Source organism: Phaenicophaeus curvirostris, chromosome 29 (genome assembly GCF_032191515.1).
Source record: "Phaenicophaeus curvirostris isolate KB17595 chromosome 29, BPBGC_Pcur_1.0, whole genome shotgun sequence".
Classification (NCBI taxonomy): domain Eukaryota; kingdom Metazoa; phylum Chordata; class Aves; order Cuculiformes; family Cuculidae; genus Phaenicophaeus; species Phaenicophaeus curvirostris.
In genome coordinates, this window is record NC_091420.1 from 2,939,651 (window position 1) to 2,957,605 (window position 17,955).

Sequence of the window (17,955 nt, forward strand, 5' to 3'; positions counted from 1 at the left end):
CTCCCTTGGACACCCGGGGGGCGGCCCGGGCGGTGACAGCGCGGGGGGGCCCGGCTGGGACCCGCCTTTCGGGGGGCCCTGCCCGGGGGGGCGGGTTTGGGGCCCCCCAAGATGGCGGGGGGGGCGGTTGTTGATAGGTTTGGGGTGTCCCCTGCATGGAGAGGGCGGGTTTGGAGTGTCTTCTTGATGAAGGGGCAAGGGGGTGTTGGTTGTGGGGTGACCCCCTTTTGAAGGGTGCTGGTTGTGGGGTCCCCCCCCTTTGAGGGGGGCTGGTTGTGGGGTCCCCCCCTTTGGAAGGGGCTGGTCCCCCCGGAGTTGAAGGGGGGGCAGTTTGGGGTGTCCCCTTGATGAGAGGGCAAAAGGTGCTGGTTTTGGGGCGCCCCCCCCTTGAGGGGTGCTGGTTGTGGGGCACTCTTCTGTTGCAAGGGGCTGGTTTTGGGGTGCCCCCTGGGTTGAGGGGGGGCAGTTTGGGGTGTCCCCTTGATGAGAGGGCAAAAGGTGCTGGTTGTGGGGTCCCCCTCTTTGAGGGGTGCTGGTTGTGGGGTGCCCCATTGATGGGAGGGACCAGTTTTGGGGTCCCCCCGGGATGGGAGGGGGTGGCCCCTGTTGTAGGGCAAGGGGTGCTGGTTGTGGGGCACCCCTCCATTGGAAGGGGCTGGTTTTGGGGTCCCCCCCGGGGTTGAGGGGGGGCAGTTTGGGGTGTCCCCTTGATGAGGGGGCAAAGGGTGCTTGGTTTGGGGTGCCCTCCTTTTGAAGAGTGCTGGTTTTGGGGTCCCCCCCCTTTGAGGGGTACTGGTTGTGGGGTGCTCCATTGATTGGGGGGGGCTGGTTTTGGGGTCCCCCCCCTTTGAGGGGTACTGGTTGTGGGGTGCTCCATTGATTGGGGGGGGCTGGTTTTGGGGTCCCCCTGGGAAGGGGGGGGTGTCCCCTGATGTGGGGCAAGGGGTGCTGGTTCTGCCCCCCTCCCGCATTGGAAGGTGTTGGTTTTGGGGTCCCTCCGGGGTTGGGGGGGGGCAGTTTGGGGTGTTCCTTTGATAGTTGTGGGGTGTCTCCTCTCTGCTTGAGATGGGGGGGCCGATTGTGGGGTCCCCCCCAAGGCTGAGGGGTGCCAGTTGTGGGGTGCCCCCCCCTAGAATAAGGGGTGCTGATTGTTGAAGTAGGGGTGTCCCCAATGAAAGGTGCCAAGGGGGACCAGTTGTGGGGTGCTGGCTGGGAGGTGCCCCCCCTTCCATGCTGAGGGGTGCCCCAAGGGGACCCGTTTTGGGGTGTCCCCCCCCTGCTGTAGGGGGTGCTGAATACAAGGTGCCCCCTTCACACGATGAGGGGTGTAGGAGGAGGGGACTGGTTGTGGGGTCCCCCCAGATGAGGGGTGCTGAATACAGGGGGTCCCCCCCATGATGAGGGGTGCCTGGGGGGCTGGTTTTGGGGTGTCCCCCCCCTGCATTGAGGGGTGCCTAGGGTGCTGTCTCCATCCCACTGAGGGCAGAGAGCTGTGTCCCCCCCCGTGTACCCGTTTTCTCAGAATGGGGGGGACCCCAGCCCCTACATCCCTGGGTTGGTTCCCATGGGATAGATCCAGCCTGGGGTGAGGGGGGGTCCCAGAACAGGTAGGGTGGGTTTGACCCCGCCATGACCAAGATCTGCACCCCACGAGGGGTTTATGGGCTCCCTGGAGCTGGGGGAGAGCGAACAGAGCAGCCTCTGCTCCCCCCCAAAGAGGGAAACTGAGGCAGCGCCTGCGGAGGGAGGAGAACGGGGCCAAAACCCCCATGGAAGGGGGTGGTTCCCAAAGTTCGGGGGGGGTCCTGGATCGGGATTGATGTTTCTCTTCTCTCGTAGCACGTCGGAAGCGAGGAAGATGGTGAAGGAGACGGGCTACTACGACCTCCTGGGCGTGCGGCCTGGAGCCAGCCTGGATGAGATCAAACGGGCCTATCGGCGCCTGGCCCTGCGCTACCACCCCGACAAGAACCCCAGCGAGGGCGAGCGGGTGGGTGCCGCCCCCCCAAAACCCCGTCCCCCACCTCTCGTCCCCCTCATCTCATCCCCTTCTCCCCGTTCCTCCAGTTCAAGCAGATCTCCCAGGCCTACGAGGTGCTGTCGGACACCCACAAACGAGCTCTCTACGACCGCGGCGGCGAGCGAGCCATGAAGGAAGGCGGCTTGGGGAGCCGAGGAGGAGGAGGAGGAGGAGGATTCGGTTCCCCTATGGATATCTTCGATCTCTTCTTCGGAGGCGGCGTCCGCATGCGCAGCCGGGTCGACCGACGCGGTACGGGACCCCCCAGGCCGTCCGGGTCGCCTCCTTCCCCGCAGAGCAGGGCCCGCCGCGGTTCCTCGTCACCCTCATTACTTTCTCCATCTGTCCCCTCTTCAAAGAACCTTCCCTTGGCCCCGGCCCAGCTTTCCCCCGCCGTCCCCGCGGCTCCGGTTGACTCAGCGAGCCCCGCGAGGCCCCGGGGGCGGCTGCCACCAAACGCCAGGGCGTGCAGGGCCGCACCGGTGACTCCGCGGATGTTTTTTGGCTTGGGTCATAGGGAGAGGGTGGACCCGTCACGGCGTTTTCTTGCTGAAGTGGCACGATTTAATAGCAGGGCAATTAGAAGCGGCTCGGCGACTCCGGGTAAAGCCTCTCTAGCCGGGTTGGGGTGACGGGAACTGGAGCGCGGCGGAGAGCCTTGGGGTGAGAGCCGTGCCCGACCCACGCCGGGGACCCAGGGCTGTCCCCGGGGCGGCTGGATGCAAGCTTGGAGACGCCACGAGATCCCTGAAAGAGCTTCATCCAAGCCCTTTCAGGCCAAGCCCAGCTTAAAGGTGTTTTCCTGTCATCACGGTGGAATTGTGGAGCAACTCAACTTCTCGGTCAACCTTGCAAGTGGTTCATGAGCGCCACGGTTTGGTGTAGAGGCAGGAGTGAAGAGCACCAAGTGGTTAGGGTACTCGGGAGATGCTGAACCCAGACTGGGAGGTGCTTGGTTTTGTGAAAAAGAGAGGAAAAGAGTCATAGAATCATGGAATGGGTTGGGTTGGAAGGGACCTCAAAGCCCATCCAGTCCCACCCCTGCCCTGGGGACACCTCCCACTGCATCAGGGGCTCCAAGCCCCATCCAACCTGGCCTTGAACCCCTCCAGGGATGGGGCAGCCACCCCTGCTCTGGGCAACCTGGGCCAGGGCCTCCCCACCCTCCCAGCAAAACATTTCTCCCCAAGATCTCATCTCGATCTCTCCTCATGCAGCTCAAAACGGTTCCCTTTCGTCCTCTCCCTGATCCAGAGCCCCTCCCCAGCTTTCCTGGAGCCCCTTTCAGCGCTGGAAGCTGCTCTAAGGTCTCCCTGGATCCTTCTCCAGGCTGAACAACCCCAAGTCTCCCAGCCTGTCCTTGTACAGGAGGTTCTCCAGCCCTCGGATCATCTCCGTGGCCTCCTCTGGACCTGTTCTCCCGTCTCTGCAGAGACTCTTGGCCACGGTTCCCCATGGAGAACCGGGGATACCGAGCCCGCGGTGGCCAGCACCCCTCTTTTTGGGGCGCGGCTCGCTGATGGAAGCTCTCCCCTCCATCCATCCGTGCAGGGAAGACGGTGGTGCACCAGCTGTCCGTGTCGCTGGAGGACCTCTACAACGGGGCCACGCGGAAACTGTCCCTGCAGAAGAACATCATCTGTCGGAAGTGCGGAGGTGAGCGCTGGGAGGGCTGGAGACGGATCCCACCGCCTCAGCCTGGCTCCTCACCCCTTGCCTCCCCTCCCTGCAGGTTGTGGGGTGCGAGAAGGTGCCCAGAGGAGGTGTCCGAAATGCCACGGCTCCGGCATGGAGGTCCGTATCCACCAGTTGGGCCCCAGCATGATCCAGCAGATCCAGACCGTTTGCTCCCAGTGCCAGGGTCAAGGCGAGTGGATCCGGCCTCGGGATTGCTGCCTCACCTGCAACGGCCGCAAGGTCGTGCGGGAGAAGAAGATCCTCAACGTCCACCTGGATAAAGGTGAGATGGGGGGCCCTGTGGGGAATGGGGTCACCCCAAACCTTCCCCCGTGGCCTGAACTCTTCCCCGCGCGTCCCACAGGAATGAAGGACGGACAGAAGATCACCTTCCATGAGGAAGGGGACCAGGTTCCTGGCCTGGAGCCCGGGGACATCGTCATCGTCCTGGATCAGAAGGAACATCCTGTTTTCCGGCGCAGCGGTGACGACCTCATCGTCAAGAGGGAGATCAGCTTGGCGGACGCCCTGTGCGGCTGCCGGCAGGTCATCCGCACCCTGGACAACCGGACACTGCTCATCTCCTCCCAGCCAGGTGGGGTGGGGTGGGATGGGGATGGAGATGAGGATGGGATAGGGCTGAGGATGTGGATGGGGTTGGAGATGGGATGGAGGTGAGCGTTGGGATGGAGGTGAGCGTTGGGATGGAGGTGAGCGTTGGGATGGAGGTGAGCGTTGGGATGGAGGTGAGGTTGGGGATGGAGGTGAGCATGGGGATGGGGATGGAGATGAGGAGATGGGGATGGGGATGGAGATGAGGAGATGGGGATGGAGATGAGGAGATGGGGATGGGGATGGAGATGAGGGGATGGGGATGGAGATGAGGAGATGGGGATGGAGATGAGGAGATGGGGATGGAGGTGAGGAGATGGGGATGGAGGTGAGGAGATGGGGATGGAGGTGAGGAGATGGGGATGGAGGTGAGGAGATGGGGATGGAGGTGAGGAGATGGGGATGGAGGTGAGGAGATGGGGATGGAGGTGAGGAGATGGGGATGGAGGTGAGGATGGGGATGGAGGTGAGGATGGGGATGGGGATGGAGGTGAGCATGGGGATGAGGATGGGATGGGATGGAGATAGGGTGGGGTGCTCTGCTCCACCAAGCAGCCAGCGGGTGCCAGGAGCTGCTGGACGCAGTGAGGTGACCCCAATCTCTGCCTCAGGTGACGTGATCCGACCTGGAGACCTGAAGTGTGTCCCCAACGAGGGGATGCCCGTCTACAGGAGCCCCTTCCAGAAGGGAAAACTCATCGTGCAGTTCCAGGTGAGGAGCCGGGGCTGGGCGGGCTCTGGTGTCCCCCATCCCAACGTGTCCTTCTTCTACCTCCACCTCCGCTCTCTCGGCTCGTAGGTGAAGTTCCCCGAGCCCGGCTGGCTCCCCAGCGACCGCCTGCGCCAGCTCCAGGCCTTCTTCCCGGCGCAGGAGGAGGTGATGGCCACCGAGGACACCGAGGAGGTCGAGCTCAGCGACTACACGGCTCCCAACGGCTCAGGACGGCGACACTACAACGGCGAAGCCTACCACGAAGACGACTTCGAAGACGGTTCCCGGCAGCACATGCAGTGCCAAACCTCGTAGCCATGGGGGGGGGGTCTGGGAGCCGGGCTCGTCCCACGGGGCGCGGGGCAAGGCTTGGGGCCGCTCTGTGGGGACCGGGGCTCGTGGAGCCTTCGCCTTCAGGGGTGTACATAGGTCGCCTTTCAGCACTTAAACCTCCCTCGCTGCCCCCGGGGAGCCGGGCACGGAGCTGCCCCCTCGCTTCGGGGGGTTCTCCCACCAGGGGGGTGAGTCCCGCTTTGCTAAAATCCTCCACATCCCACCAGGATGGACTGAGGAGGAGGAGGAAGGTAGCACCTCTGCCTCAGTTTCCCCATCCATGGTCTGGTGGGAGAAATCCCAATAAGGAGGATGAAGGCATCGCCTCCTGCCTCAGTTTCCCCATCCAGGCTCTGGTGGGATAAAAAATGAGGAGGAGGATGAAGGCAGCACCTTCTGCCTCAGTTTCCCCATCCATGTTCTGGTGGGATAGAGCCTGATAAGGAGGAGGATGAAGGCAGCACCTCCTGCCTCAGTTTCCCCATCCGGGCTCTAGTGGGATAAAACCCCGTGAGGAGGAGCCCCCCGAGCCCCCTTTGCTTTCCCGTTTCTTTCCTTGCTGGGTCGGGCCGGGCTTGCGGAGGAGGTTTCTCTTTTTTTCTCTTTGCACAGAAGGGGGTGAGGGGCACCCAATCCTTTTAATTTATTTTTGGAAGAATTTTAAGGATTTTTCTTTTTATTTTTTTTTCCTTTTTGGAGGGCTGGGGAGTTGTTGGGGGGGGGGGAACTTTGTACGCGCCATTAAAAGCCGAACCCGACTCCGCACGCGTCTTGCGGCCGCGGAGGCCAGCGGGGTGTGAGGGGTGACTCCTGCTCCCCGCTTTGATGTGCCGGGCGTGCCTCAGTTTCCCCACCTTTAGCAACAGGGCTGGGAGGCAAGAGCTCCCGGCCTCGCCCAGCGCTTCCCTCGCCACCTCCCGCTCCAGGTGAGCTGGAGCCCCCAGGTAAGGGCTGGGTTGGGGAGGAGGGGAGAGGGACACCCCCCCACCCCATCTTGTCACCCCCAGGCCCCCCCAAAACCATCCTGAGCCCCTTCTCATCACCTCTGTAGCCCCAAAACTCATCGTTCTACCCTATTTCATCGCCTCTGCACCCCGTGACCACTCACTCTGCCCCGTTTCATCACCTCCAGCCACCCCATAACCATCCCGAGACCCTTCCCTTGGCCTCTGCACCCCCAAAACCTGTCACTCTGCCCCATCTTAGCCCCCCCAACCATTCTGACCCCCCTCCCATCACCTCTGCACCCCCAAAACCTGTCACTCTGCCCCATCTTACCCCCCCAACCATCCTGACCCCCCTCCCATCACCTCTGTGCCCCCAAACCCCTTCATTCTGCCCTGTTTCATCACTCCCAGCCCCCCATAACCATCCTGAACCCCCTTCTATCACCTCTGCACCCCCAAATCTCATTCTGCCCCATTTCATCACCTCCAGCCCCCCCATAACCATCCTAACAGCCCTTCTATCACCTCTGCACCCCCAAACCTCCTAATTCTGACCCATTTCAGCCCCCTATAACCATCTTGACCCCCCTCCCATCACCTCTGCACCCCCAAAACCCTTCATTCTGCCCTATTTTATCACCCCCCAGCCCCCCTATAATCACCCTGACCCCCCTCCCATCACCTCTGCACCCCAAAACCTCTCATTCCTCCCTATTTCAGCCCCTCATAACCATCCTGAGCCCCCTCCCATCACCTCTGCGCCCCCAAATCCCCTCACTCTGCCCCATTTCATCACCCCCGCCCCCCAACCATCCTGACCCCCCCTCCCATCCCCTCTGCACCCCCAAAACCTCTTCCCCCCCCCCCCAACATTTTATCACCATCCCTGGACCCTTTGCCTCCTCTCAGCATCCCTGGAGCCCCTCGACATGAAATCAGAACCCCCCTTCTCCCCCCAAAAAGCCCCCCCCAATCCTGCACTCACCCCTCGGTGGGAGCTGGGGGGCTCCAGGCTGTCCTATAAGCCCCCCCCCCCCCCCAAATAACCCTGGGGGTTAAGCTGCACCCCGTAAACACCCCATATCCCCCTTTTATTGCCTGCTGAGACCCCCCCCCTTGCAATAGGATGGGGGCAAAACCCTAGGGGAGCCCCACTGGGGGGAGGTTTCAAGGTGGGGGGGGGGTCAGCCAGCCACGACCCCCCCCTCTTCATGTGGGGCCCAGGAAAGCGTCCGGCGCCGGATTCGCTGGAGGGGGGAGAGAAGAAAGAGAAGGAGGAGGAGGAGGAGGAGAACAATGCTGGCTGGGAGCCAGTTGTGGGGGAATGAGGAGGGGGGGCTCCCCCCACACCCCCAGCCCCCAAAGTGAGTAAAACAGGAGGTGACAGCCTTATCCCCCCCACCCCCCCCAAAAAAAAAAATTACCTGTCCCCTCCCAAGGCACTTTTGGGGGGCAACCCTGCTTGCAGCATCAGCATTTCCAGCTAGGGGGTGACCCCCTCCCCCCCTGAAACTCCTTTTCGATGGAGTTTGGGGGGCTGGGGGGTGAGGACCCCCCCGAAGTGGCACTTTCTGCCCCCCCCCCAGGACCATCCAGAATGGGCTCCGATGTGGGAATGAGGATGCTGGGGTCCCCAGCTGCAAAATTGGTGACACCCCCCCCCCCCGCTAAAAAAAAAAACCTTTCCAAGGAGTTTGGGGGCATTGAGGGGTGAGGACCCCCCCAAACTGACACCTCCTGCCCTCCAAGACCATCCAGGATGGAGCTGGGGGTAGCAGAGGGGGGGTCCCCAGCCCCAGGGATTGGGGCGGGAGGAAAAAGGGGGCCCCCCCCCCCAGGGGTCAGGGATTCATTCCTCAGAGCACAAAGTGATGGATGGAAGAAAGGGGGGGGGGTGGAGGAAAAAGGGGCCCCCGCTTTGTCTGTGCAGATGAAAGGCGAGGGGCCCCCTCCCCAGGGGTCACCGGGGGCACCGGGGAGGATTAAGAATGGATTAGAGGCGCCAGGGCCCCCCCCAAATCAGCCGGGGGGGGGGGTGGTCACAGCCCTTAGCATCCTGCAAGGATTTGGGGTCATTCCTGCCCCCCCAACCCCTCAAACTGGCTCATAGAAGGAGGGATCACAGCCCTAAGCACCCCCAAAATATTTGGGGGTCATTCTTGCCCCCCCCAGCCCCCCAAACTGATTTATAGAGGGGGGGTCACAGCCCTGAGCATCTCACAAGGATTTGGGGGTCCCTGAGCATCTCACAAGGATTTGGGGGTCTTTCTTCTGCAAGAAGAAGGGGAGTGGGCTTGGGGGCTCCCCTGCATCCAGCAGAGCCCCCCCCCCACCCCCGGGATAATTAAAGCCCCCCCGGAGTAATTAATGCCACAACGGAGTAATTAAGGCCACCCCACATGGGGTAATTAACACCCCTCGTGGCTGCAGCAGCACATTTGGGGCGCGGGGGTGAAGCCTGAATTCCAGCCCCTTCGCCCTGCATGAATAACACCCCCCTCCAGAGTAATTAATGCCACCCCACGCAGGGTAATTAACAGCAGCACCTAATTAGCAGCACCCACAATGTCCCAGGGAGCCTGGCAGGGTGTCCTGGCTCCTACCAGGGGGGACCAGGAGCCGATGCTGAGCGCTTGCCCCGCGCCACCACCCCTTTTTTTCCCCCGGTCCCCCCCTCTTTGCCCCCCAGCCCCCCCCTTTGCCACCCAGCCCCCCCCATTTGCCCCCCACCCCTCCTCTTTGCCCCCCTCTGCAAGGAGGAGCAGGGTCACTGCGATGCTCGGAGTTCCCAGTTTGCCCCATAGGAGTTTCCCAGCATGCACTGGGGCAGAGATGCCCTCAGACCCCCCTATTTGCCCCCCAGCCCCCTATTTGCCCCCCAGCCCCCCCCCGTTTGCCCCCCAGGGCCCCCCTATCTGCCCCCCAGCCCTCCTCTTTGCCCCCCTCTGCAAGGAGCAGCAGGACTATCATGATGCTCGGGATTCCCAGTTTGCCCCACGGGAGTTTCCCAGCATGCACTGGGGCAGAGATGCTCTCAGACACCCCTGTTTGCCCCCCAGCCCCCCCATTTGCCCCTCAGCCTCCCGGTTTACCCCCCTATTTGCCCCCTTCTTGAGCAGGGTCACCGTGATGCTCCCAGTTTGCCCCATAGGAGTTTCCCAGCATGCACTGGGGCAGCGATGCTGCCAGGTGCCCCCCCCCTTTGCCCCCCCCCCCTTGCCCCACGGGGCTGGCTGCGCCGACGCCGCCTTCGCCCCCTCGCGCAACCGATTCGGGGCAGGAGGGGTGGCGAGGGGACATTTATTGAGAGGACAGGGGTGGTGGGGACGATTCTGGGGGAGAGATGGGACCCTTGGAGGTGATGGGACCTTGGGAGATGTTGGGATCCTTGAGGGGAGAGATGGGACCTTTAGGGGAGAGATGGGACCCTTGGAGGAGAGATGGGACCCTTGAGGGGAGAGACGGGACCCTTGGAGGAGAAATGGGACCCTTGGAGATGTTGGGACCCTTGAGGGGAGAGATGGGACCCTTGGAGATGTTGGGACCCTTGGAGATGTTGGGACTTTTGAGGGAGAGATGGGACCCTTGGAGGAGAAATGGGACCCTTGAGGGAGAGATGGGACCCTTGGCGAAGAGATAGGAGCCTTGGAGATGTTGGGACCCTTGAGGGGAGAGATGGGACCCTTGGAAATGTAGGGACCCTTGGAGGAGAGATGGGACCCTTGGAGATGTTGGGACCCTTGAGGGGAGTGGTGGGACCCTTGGAGATGTTGGGACCCTTGAGGGGAGTGGTGGGACCCTTGGAGGAGTTGGGTGGTCCAATATTCACAAATAAATACCTGGGAGGGGGAGGGTGGGGCTGTGTTAATAAAAAAAACCAACCCAACAGAACCAAAAACAGTGAAAAACAACCCGAAAAGGAGAAAAAATAATCCAAGTGAACAAAAAAAAAAACAGTTTAAAGCAACCAAACGGGGGAAAAAAAACAATCGAAGTGGATGAAAAACAGTTAAAAGCAACCCAGGAACTAAAAAAACCCAATGAAAGTGAAGCAAAACAGTGAAAACGAACCCAAAAAAGCCCAAAGTGAACCAAAAACAGTTAAAATCAACCCAATAAACCCCAAAGTGAACCAAAAACAATTAAAAAAGGCGCAGGGAGGGAGGGAGGCGGCTGCGTTGCCCCCCGCTGCTCCCCGGCACCTCTCCAAATCCCAGGAACTTTGTCTGCAGGGAGGGCAGAGGCAGAAAAGAGCCCCAAAAATGCATTTTTCTACCCCCCGGGACCCCCCCCGCCCTGGGAGGGGGCAAAAACCAACTTTTTTGCCCCAAAAATTCGAGGTTGCTGCGATTTACCCCTCCAAAAAAGAGAGGTTGCTGTGATTTGCCCCCCCTGGGAGGATGCAGCCCCCTCCCTGTGGCTGGGGGAGGGATGCAGGGGGGGGGTAAAAGGGGGGGGGGGGTTTGGGGGGGATGTGGGGCTGGGGGGGGGTTGTTGGGGGTCAGTGGAGTTTGGGGGGGTCACTCTCGGACGTAGACCCTGGTGCAGACCACGTCGTCGGCCGTCATCGTCTGCGAGAAGGAGCAGGGTCAGCGCGGTGATGCTCGGGGCTCCCAGTTTGCCCCATTGGGAGTTGCCCAGCATGCACTGGGGCAGAGATGCCCTCAGCCCCCCTATTTGCCCCCCAGCCCCCCTATTTGCCCCCCAATCCCCTCATTTACCCCCCAACCCCCCCATTTACCCCCCAGCCCCCCTGTTTACCCCCCAACCTCCCTGTTCGACCCACTCTGCAAGGAGCACGGACACCACAATGCCCACGGCTCCCAGTTGTCCCCACGGGAGTTTCCCAGCATGCACTGGGGCAGAGATGCCCTCAGACCCCTCCTATTTACCCCCCAGCCCCCCTATTTGCCCCCCAACCCCCTCATTTCCCCTCCAGCCCCCCTATTTACCCCCCAACCTCCCTGTTCCACCCACTCTGCACGGAGGAGCAGGGTCACCGTGACACCCACCGCTCCCAGCTTACCCCACGGGAGTTTCCCAGCATGCACCGGGGCAGAGATGCTCCCAGGTGCCCCCCTTTGCCCCCCAGCCCCCTCCACTTGCCCCCCAGCCCCCCCTGCCCTCACCAGGATGAGCTCCCCGTCGTTCGTCATCTCCCTGGACCACCCCGTCTTGGGCCCCTCGCCCTTGAGCAGCCGCTGCTCGCACACCAGCTTGTTCTCGCTCTCCCACTTGGCCAAGCTCTGCGGGGGGGGGAGGAGATTTTGATGCTGGGGGGGGGGGGGGTTGGGGGGCAACGAACAGACACCCCCCCCCTCCCCGAGATGCCTCCAGGGACCCCCCTGCGGGGCAGGACCATCCATCACCGCCCCCACGGGAGATGGATGAGGCCACGGGGCCACTTGGGGGTCTCTGGTGGTTGCCCGGGTTCATCTGGCACCTGCGGGGAGGGGAAGGGGGGCAGGGGGAGGGGGAGGAGGGAGAGGGGGGTGGCAGCGGGCGTGCAAATACGAGTGTGCAAGGAAAAGGGGGGGGTGTACAAGCACAAGCGTGCAAGGAAAGGGGGGGCTGTGCACAGAAAGTGGTTCTGTGTGCACGAACACGGGCGTGCAAGGAAAGGGGGGGGGGTGCACAAACACTCCTGCCCTTGTGCAAAACACGTGTGCGTGCAGAGAGAGGTGTGAGCGTGCCCGGAGAGACGTGAGCGTGCATGGAAAGAGGGGGGGGGGTGTGCGCATGGACGTGCACGCGCATCCAGCCTGCGCCTCGTGCTCCTGCCCTCGTGCAAAACGCGTGTGCACGCACAGAGAGCTGGGAGCGTGCACAGGGACGTGAACATGCACGGAGAGACGTGTGCATGGAGGGGCACGCTGCACGTGCAGCCATGTGCATGCACACGCGTGCACACGCACACGGGGCGAGACTCCCCAGGGCTCAGGGCTGGGTCCAGCCCTGTTCAGTGTCTTTATCAGTGATGGATGAAGGCATCGAGGGCACCCTGAGCGAGTTTGTGGGTGACACTAAGCTGGGTGGATCTGCTGGAGGGTTTTGAGGGTCTCCAAAGGGATCTGAACAGGCTGGATCCATGGGCTGAGACCAACGGGATGAGGTTTGACCAGGAACTTGGGGCACAACAACCCTGAGCAGCTCCAGCCTAGGAGAAGTCTGGCTGGAAACTGCCTGGAGGAGAAGGACCTGGGGGGGTTGGTTGAACAGGAGCCAGCAGGGGCCCAGGGGGCCAAGAAGGCCAAGGGCATCTTGGCTTGGATCAGACCCGGCGTGGCCAGCAGGGCCAGGGAGGTTCTTCTCCCTCTGGACTCGGCCCTGGGGAGACCGCTCCTCGAATCCTGGGGTCAGTCCTGGCCCCTCCCCACAAGAAGGATGTTGAGGCTCTGGAGCGAGTGCAGAGAAGAGCAACGAAGCTGGGGAGGGGGCTGGAGAAGAAGAGGAGCGGCTGAGAGAGCTGGGGGGGTTCAGCCTGGAGAAGAGGAGGCTGAGGGGAGACCTCATTGCTCTCTGCAACTCCCTGAGAGGAGGTTGTGGAGAGGAGGGAGCTGGGCTCTTCTCCCAAGGGCCAGGGGACAGGACGAGAGGGAATGGCCTCAAGCTCCACCAGGGGAGGGTCAGGATGGACATCAGGAAAAAATTTTTCACGGGAAGGGTCACTGGGCAGTGTCTGAGGCTGCCCAGGGAGGGGGTTGAGTCCCCTTCCCTGGAGGGGTTTAAGGGCCGGGTGGACGAGGTGCTGAGGGACATGGGTTAGTGATTGAGGGAATGGTTGGACTCGATGATCCGGTGGGTCTCTTCCAACCTGGTGATTCGATGATTCTGTGACTCAAGCCCCTCACCTTGCAGGGCCGCCCGTCCACCGTCTGCTCCTCGAACTCCTCGCCCACCCTGAAGCTGATCTCCGTGGTGCGCACCGTGGTGGAGGTTTTGATGTAGAAGCTCTCGCCGTCCTGCTTGATCTCCACGGCCGGCTTGGAGGCCGCCGCCACCGCGATCTTCCTCAGCATCACGTTAACGCCTGCGAGAGGGGACAGGGGGACGATGGGCACCGCCGGCTGCCGCAGCACCCGGGGACAGCGGGGGGAGGATGTCGGAGTGGGGGACATTGGGGTGGAGGACATCAGGGTGGAGGCACCAGAGTTGAGGACATCGGAGTAGGGGACGTTGGAGTAGGGGACATCAGGGTGGAGGATGTCGGAGGAGGGGACATCAGAGTGGAGGAGGACATCAGAGTAGGGGACAACAGAATGGGGGACATCCAGGTGGAGGAGATCAGAGTGGGGGACATCAAAGTAGGGGACATCAAAGTAGGGGACATCGGAGAAGGGGACATTGGGGTGGAGGCACCAGAGCTGAGGACAGCAGAGTAGGGGACATCCAGGTGGAGGAGATCGGAGTAGGGGACATCAGAGTAGGGGACATCGGAGAAGGGGACATCAGGGTGGGGGACAGCAGAGTATGGGACATGAGAATGGGGGACATCCAGGTGGGGGACATTAGAGTGGGGGACATTGGGGTGAAGGACATCAGGGTGGAGGCACCAGAGCCGGGGACGTTGGGGTAGGGGACATCAGAGTGGAGGAGGACATCAGAGTAGGGGACACCAGAATGGGGGACATCCAGGTGGAAGGAGATCAGAGTAGGGGACATCAGAGTAGGGGACATCCAAGCCAAGGACATCGGAGAAGGGGACATTGGGGTGGGGGACGTTGGAGTAGGGGACATCAGAGTAGGGGACATCCAGGCCAAGGACATCGGAGAAGGGGACATTGGGGTGGGGGACGTTGGAGTGGGGGATGTTGGAGCAGGAGACATTGGCGGGGGAGACAGCAGAGTTGGGGACATCAGAATGGGGGACATCCAGGTGGGGGCCATCACAGTTGGGGACAGCAATGAGGGACATCGGAGTGGGGGACCCCAGGGGGACCCCAAGCGAGTGGCTCCCGGCAGCCCGTGCCACATCTGGGCCACATCTGGCTCTCGTTACCTGTTTTTTTTTTTTGGGGGGGGGGGGGAGCGATGCCGGAGCCGAGTCCGGATGCGCCGGGGGGCAGAGGATGGGGGTGACGATGGGGACAAGGCGTTTGCTGCGGGCTCGGTGACCTGGGTGACCCCCCACCCCCTCCTTCCTCTGCCTTTGAGGGGTCCCCGTGTGTGTGTCCCCCCCCCCCCATATCGCACTCCTAGGGGTCTTTGTCCCCACAGCTCATCCATCATGTCCCCAAAGCCCCTCAGATGTCACCAGGCCAGCCCCGCTCCCCAGGGAGCTGCTCTGTGGGGACATTGTTCCCTTTTGTGTGTGTCCCCCCCCCTTCCCAGCTCCCCCCTCCCCCCACCTTCCTAGCCCCTTGTCCCTCTGAGCCCTCAAAGAATGGGGGGGCCCCTCAAAAAGGGGGGACACGAAGGGTCCCAGCCCCAAGGGGGGGGAGATGGATGGTGACAAAAGCATCTCTGGGGGGGGGGGACACACAAGCCGAGGGGGGGCTGCCCCGTGTCCCTTCTCTCTAAGCCCTAGGGGGGGGATAAAAACAGGCTGTAAGCAATGACCCCCCCCCCGATGCTTTTTTTGGGGGGACAGGGAAAAAGAGCCCCCCCAGGGATTAAAACTAGGGGGACTGGGGGGGGTTGAAGCATTGAGACCCCCCTCAGCTTCCCCCACATCCTTTCCACCCCCCCTAAAAGCTTAATTCACGCCTGGGGGGGGCAAAAAGAGACTGTGGGAATGAAACACCCCCCGTGATGCTTTTTTTTTTTGGGGGGGACAAGGACGAAGGGCCCCCCCAGGGATAAAAAAACCAAATTAAGCAGCCAAACTGGGGGGTCGGGAGCTGTTTCTCACCCCTCTGAGCTGAGGGGGGCTTCACCTAAAGCAGCTAAAAGGCTGGGGGGGGGGGTTAGGGGGGGATTTGGTGGGGGGGGGAAGGCAGGACCCCCCCTTTTCTCACCGTGGGAAAGGAGGAGAGGGTTGGCAGATTTATTTCCCTGCTGAGGTTTCACCGTCGGGGTTGGAATCGGAGATGGGGGGGGGGGAGGTAAAAAATAAAAAAGGGGAGGGGGGGGGGGCGAAGGGGAGGAGGAGGAGGGGGGGGAGTGAAATCCAAGAAAGTGATAATTATCCAGAAATATTCGTTCCGGATCCCCTAACCTGGAAAATATTCCGCTCCGGCAGCTCGCAGGCAGGCGAGGAGGGGGGTCAGGAGAAGGGGAGAAACCAGGGGGGGCCCCCCAGCCCCTATTTTCTACCCCCAGCCCCTATTTCCCCCCCCCCAGCCCCTATTTCCCCCTATTTTCCTATGGGTCCTGGCCCCCTGAGCCCCCCGATCCCATAAAAGGAGGTGGAAAACGAGCCCTGCAAGGATGGGGACCCCCCAAAGTGAAGTTGGGGGGTGGGAGGAGGTTGTAAGGGGGGGGGGAAATTGTGGGGGGGGGTGTTGGAGGAGCTGGGGAAGCCCCCAAGGTGGGGAAACTGAGGCAGGGAGGGCAGGAGCGATGCTAGACCCCTCCGTGCCTCAGTTTCCCCAGTGGAGAAGCAACCCTTAGGGAAAAGGGGGGAGCTGGGGGGGGTCCCCAAAAGATTTTGTTGAGGTGGGGGGTGTTTCTCACACTCACCCAGCGCTTTAAGCAGCTCCTCGAAGTTTTCCGAGCTCTTCATCTTCCAGTTGCCGGAGAAGTTGGGCATCGCGGCTACTGGAGAGGGGGGGACGCCAGCTGGAAAGCGGGGGGACACACCGATTATGGGGGGGACACACCGATTTGGGGGGGGGACACCCAGTTTTAGGGGGGTAGGACCCCGATTTGGGGGGGGGGAGCGGCTGGAAGGGGAGGGGGACATCGGATTTTGGGGTGAGAACAGTGGATTTGGGGGAGAAAGAGGTTTTTTTTGGGGGGGACACCGGTTTTGGGGAGAGAGGGATCAGTTTTGGGGGGACGACACCGGTTTTAGGGGGAGAAGGATGGGGTTTAGGGGGAGAAGGATGGATTTTAGGGGGAGAAGGGTCGGTTTTAGGGGAAAAGGATGGGTTTTTGGGGGGAGAAGGGTGGGTTTTAGGGGGAGAAGGATGGATTTTAGGGGGAGAAGGGGGGGTTTAGGGGGAGAAGGATCAGTTTTAGGGGGAGAAGGGTCAGTTTTAAGGGGAGAAGGATGTTTTAGGGTTAGAAGGATCAGTTTTGGGGGGAGAAGGGTGGGTTTTGGGGAGAGAAAGATCGATTTTAGGGGGAGAAGGGGGGTTTTAGGAGGAGAAGGGTGGGTTTTAGGGGGAGAAGGATCAGTTTTAGGGGAGAAGGATCGATTTTAGGGGGAGAAGGATCGATTTTAGGGGGAGAAGGATCAGTTTTAGGGGGAGAAGGGTGGGTTTTATGGGGAGAAGGATCGATTTTAGGGGGAGAAGGGGGGTTTTAGGAGGAGAAGGGTGGGTTTTAGGGGGAGAAGGATTGATTTTAGGGGGAGAAAGATCGATTTTAGGGGAGAAGAGTGGGTTTTAGGGGGAGAAGGATCGATTTTAGGGGGAGAAGGGTGGGGTTTAGGGGTAAATGATGGGTTTTAGGGGGAGAAGGATGTTTTAGGGTTAGAAGGATCGGTTTTAGGGGAGAAGGATCAGATTTAGGGGGAGAAGGATGGGTTTTAGGGGGAGAAGGATCGATCTTAGGGGGAGAAGGGTGGGTTTTAGGGGTATACGATGGGGTTTAGGGGGAGAAGGATGGGTTTTAGGGGTAAACGATGGGGTTTAGGGGGAGAAGGATGGGTTTTAGGGGTAACTGATGGGTTTTAGGGGGAGAAGGATGGGGTTAAAGGGGAGTGACACCGATTTTCGGGGGGGGTGACACCGGTTTAGAGGGAAAGGACCGTCTGGAAGAGGAGGGGGAGGAGGGTTTTAGGGAGGGAGGGGGGTTAGAAAACGGGATGGGGAGGGGAATCCGGATGAAGGGGGGACCCGAGCGGCACCGACCGACCCGCTCTCGCTCCGCACCGGCCCCGCCGCTCCCGTCCCGTCCCGTTCCTCCCGTTTTATCGTCGCTCCGGTCCCTCCCGGTGCCTCCCGCTCCGCCCCCCGAGCCGCTCACCTGCCAGCGGGGGGGCCCCCCCCGAGCTGCCTGCACCCCCCGAGCTACCCACAGCCCCCCCCGAGCTGATTGCACCCCCCGAATTAACCACAGCCCCCCCCGAGCTGATTGCACCCCTCGAATTAACCACAGCCCCCCCCGAGCTGCCTGCACCCCCCGAATTAACCACAGCCCCCCCCGAGCTGATTGCACCCCCCGAATTAACCACAGCCCCCCCCGAGCTGATTGCACCCCCTGAATTAACCACAGCCCCCCCCGAGCTGCCTGCACCCCCCTAATCAACCCACAGCCCCCCCCCCCCTAGCTGCCTGCACCCCAATAGCTTTGCACCCCCTCCCCTCGAGCTACCCCCACCCCCTAAATCTCCCTGCAAGCCCTGGGCTGCCTGCACCCCCCAAACTGCCTGCACCCCCCTATTATCCCTACACCCCCCAAACTGCCTGCACCCCCCTATTATCCCTGCACCCCCTATTATCCCTGCACCCCCCAAACTGCCTGCACCCCCTCTATTATCCCTGCACCCCCCAAACTGCCTGCACCCCCCTATTATCCCTACACCCCCTATTATCCCTGCACCCCCC

The 17,955-nt window shown here is 61.6% G+C and overlaps 2 protein-coding genes across 3 annotated transcripts; one reads left to right on the plus strand and one right to left on the minus strand.

Annotated features, from left to right (window-relative positions):
* Positions 1 to 1,818: 1,818 nt before the first annotated feature.
* Positions 1,819 to 6,018, plus strand: LOC138732266 (dnaJ homolog subfamily A member 1-like). Its single transcript, XM_069878807.1, has 7 exons — positions 1,819 to 1,990; positions 2,068 to 2,272; positions 3,572 to 3,676; positions 3,753 to 3,980; positions 4,062 to 4,292; positions 4,921 to 5,021; positions 5,109 to 6,018. Exons 1-7 carry the CDS (start codon positions 1,820 to 1,822, stop codon positions 5,334 to 5,336), a joined length of 1,269 nt encoding a protein of 422 aa, XP_069734908.1. The 5' UTR covers position 1,819; the 3' UTR covers positions 5,337 to 6,018.
* Positions 6,019 to 9,593: 3,575 nt separating this feature from the next.
* Positions 9,594 to 17,329, minus strand: CRABP2 (cellular retinoic acid binding protein 2). 2 transcript variants are annotated; one of them, XM_069878895.1, is made up of 5 exons: positions 17,260 to 17,329; positions 15,923 to 16,021; positions 13,153 to 13,331; positions 11,431 to 11,547; positions 9,594 to 10,872 (listed from the first exon to the last, which is right to left on the minus strand). In XM_069878895.1, the coding sequence occupies exons 2-5, from the start codon at positions 15,990 to 15,992 to the stop codon at positions 10,822 to 10,824; spliced, it is 417 nt and encodes a 138-aa protein (XP_069734996.1). In that variant the 5' UTR covers positions 15,993 to 16,021; positions 17,260 to 17,329; the 3' UTR covers positions 9,594 to 10,821. The 2 variants fall into 2 exon arrangements, with proteins under 2 accessions (XP_069734996.1, XP_069734997.1); XM_069878896.1 differs by having other exon boundaries at positions 17,281 to 17,299.
* Between the last annotated feature and the right edge of the window lie 626 nt (positions 17,330 to 17,955).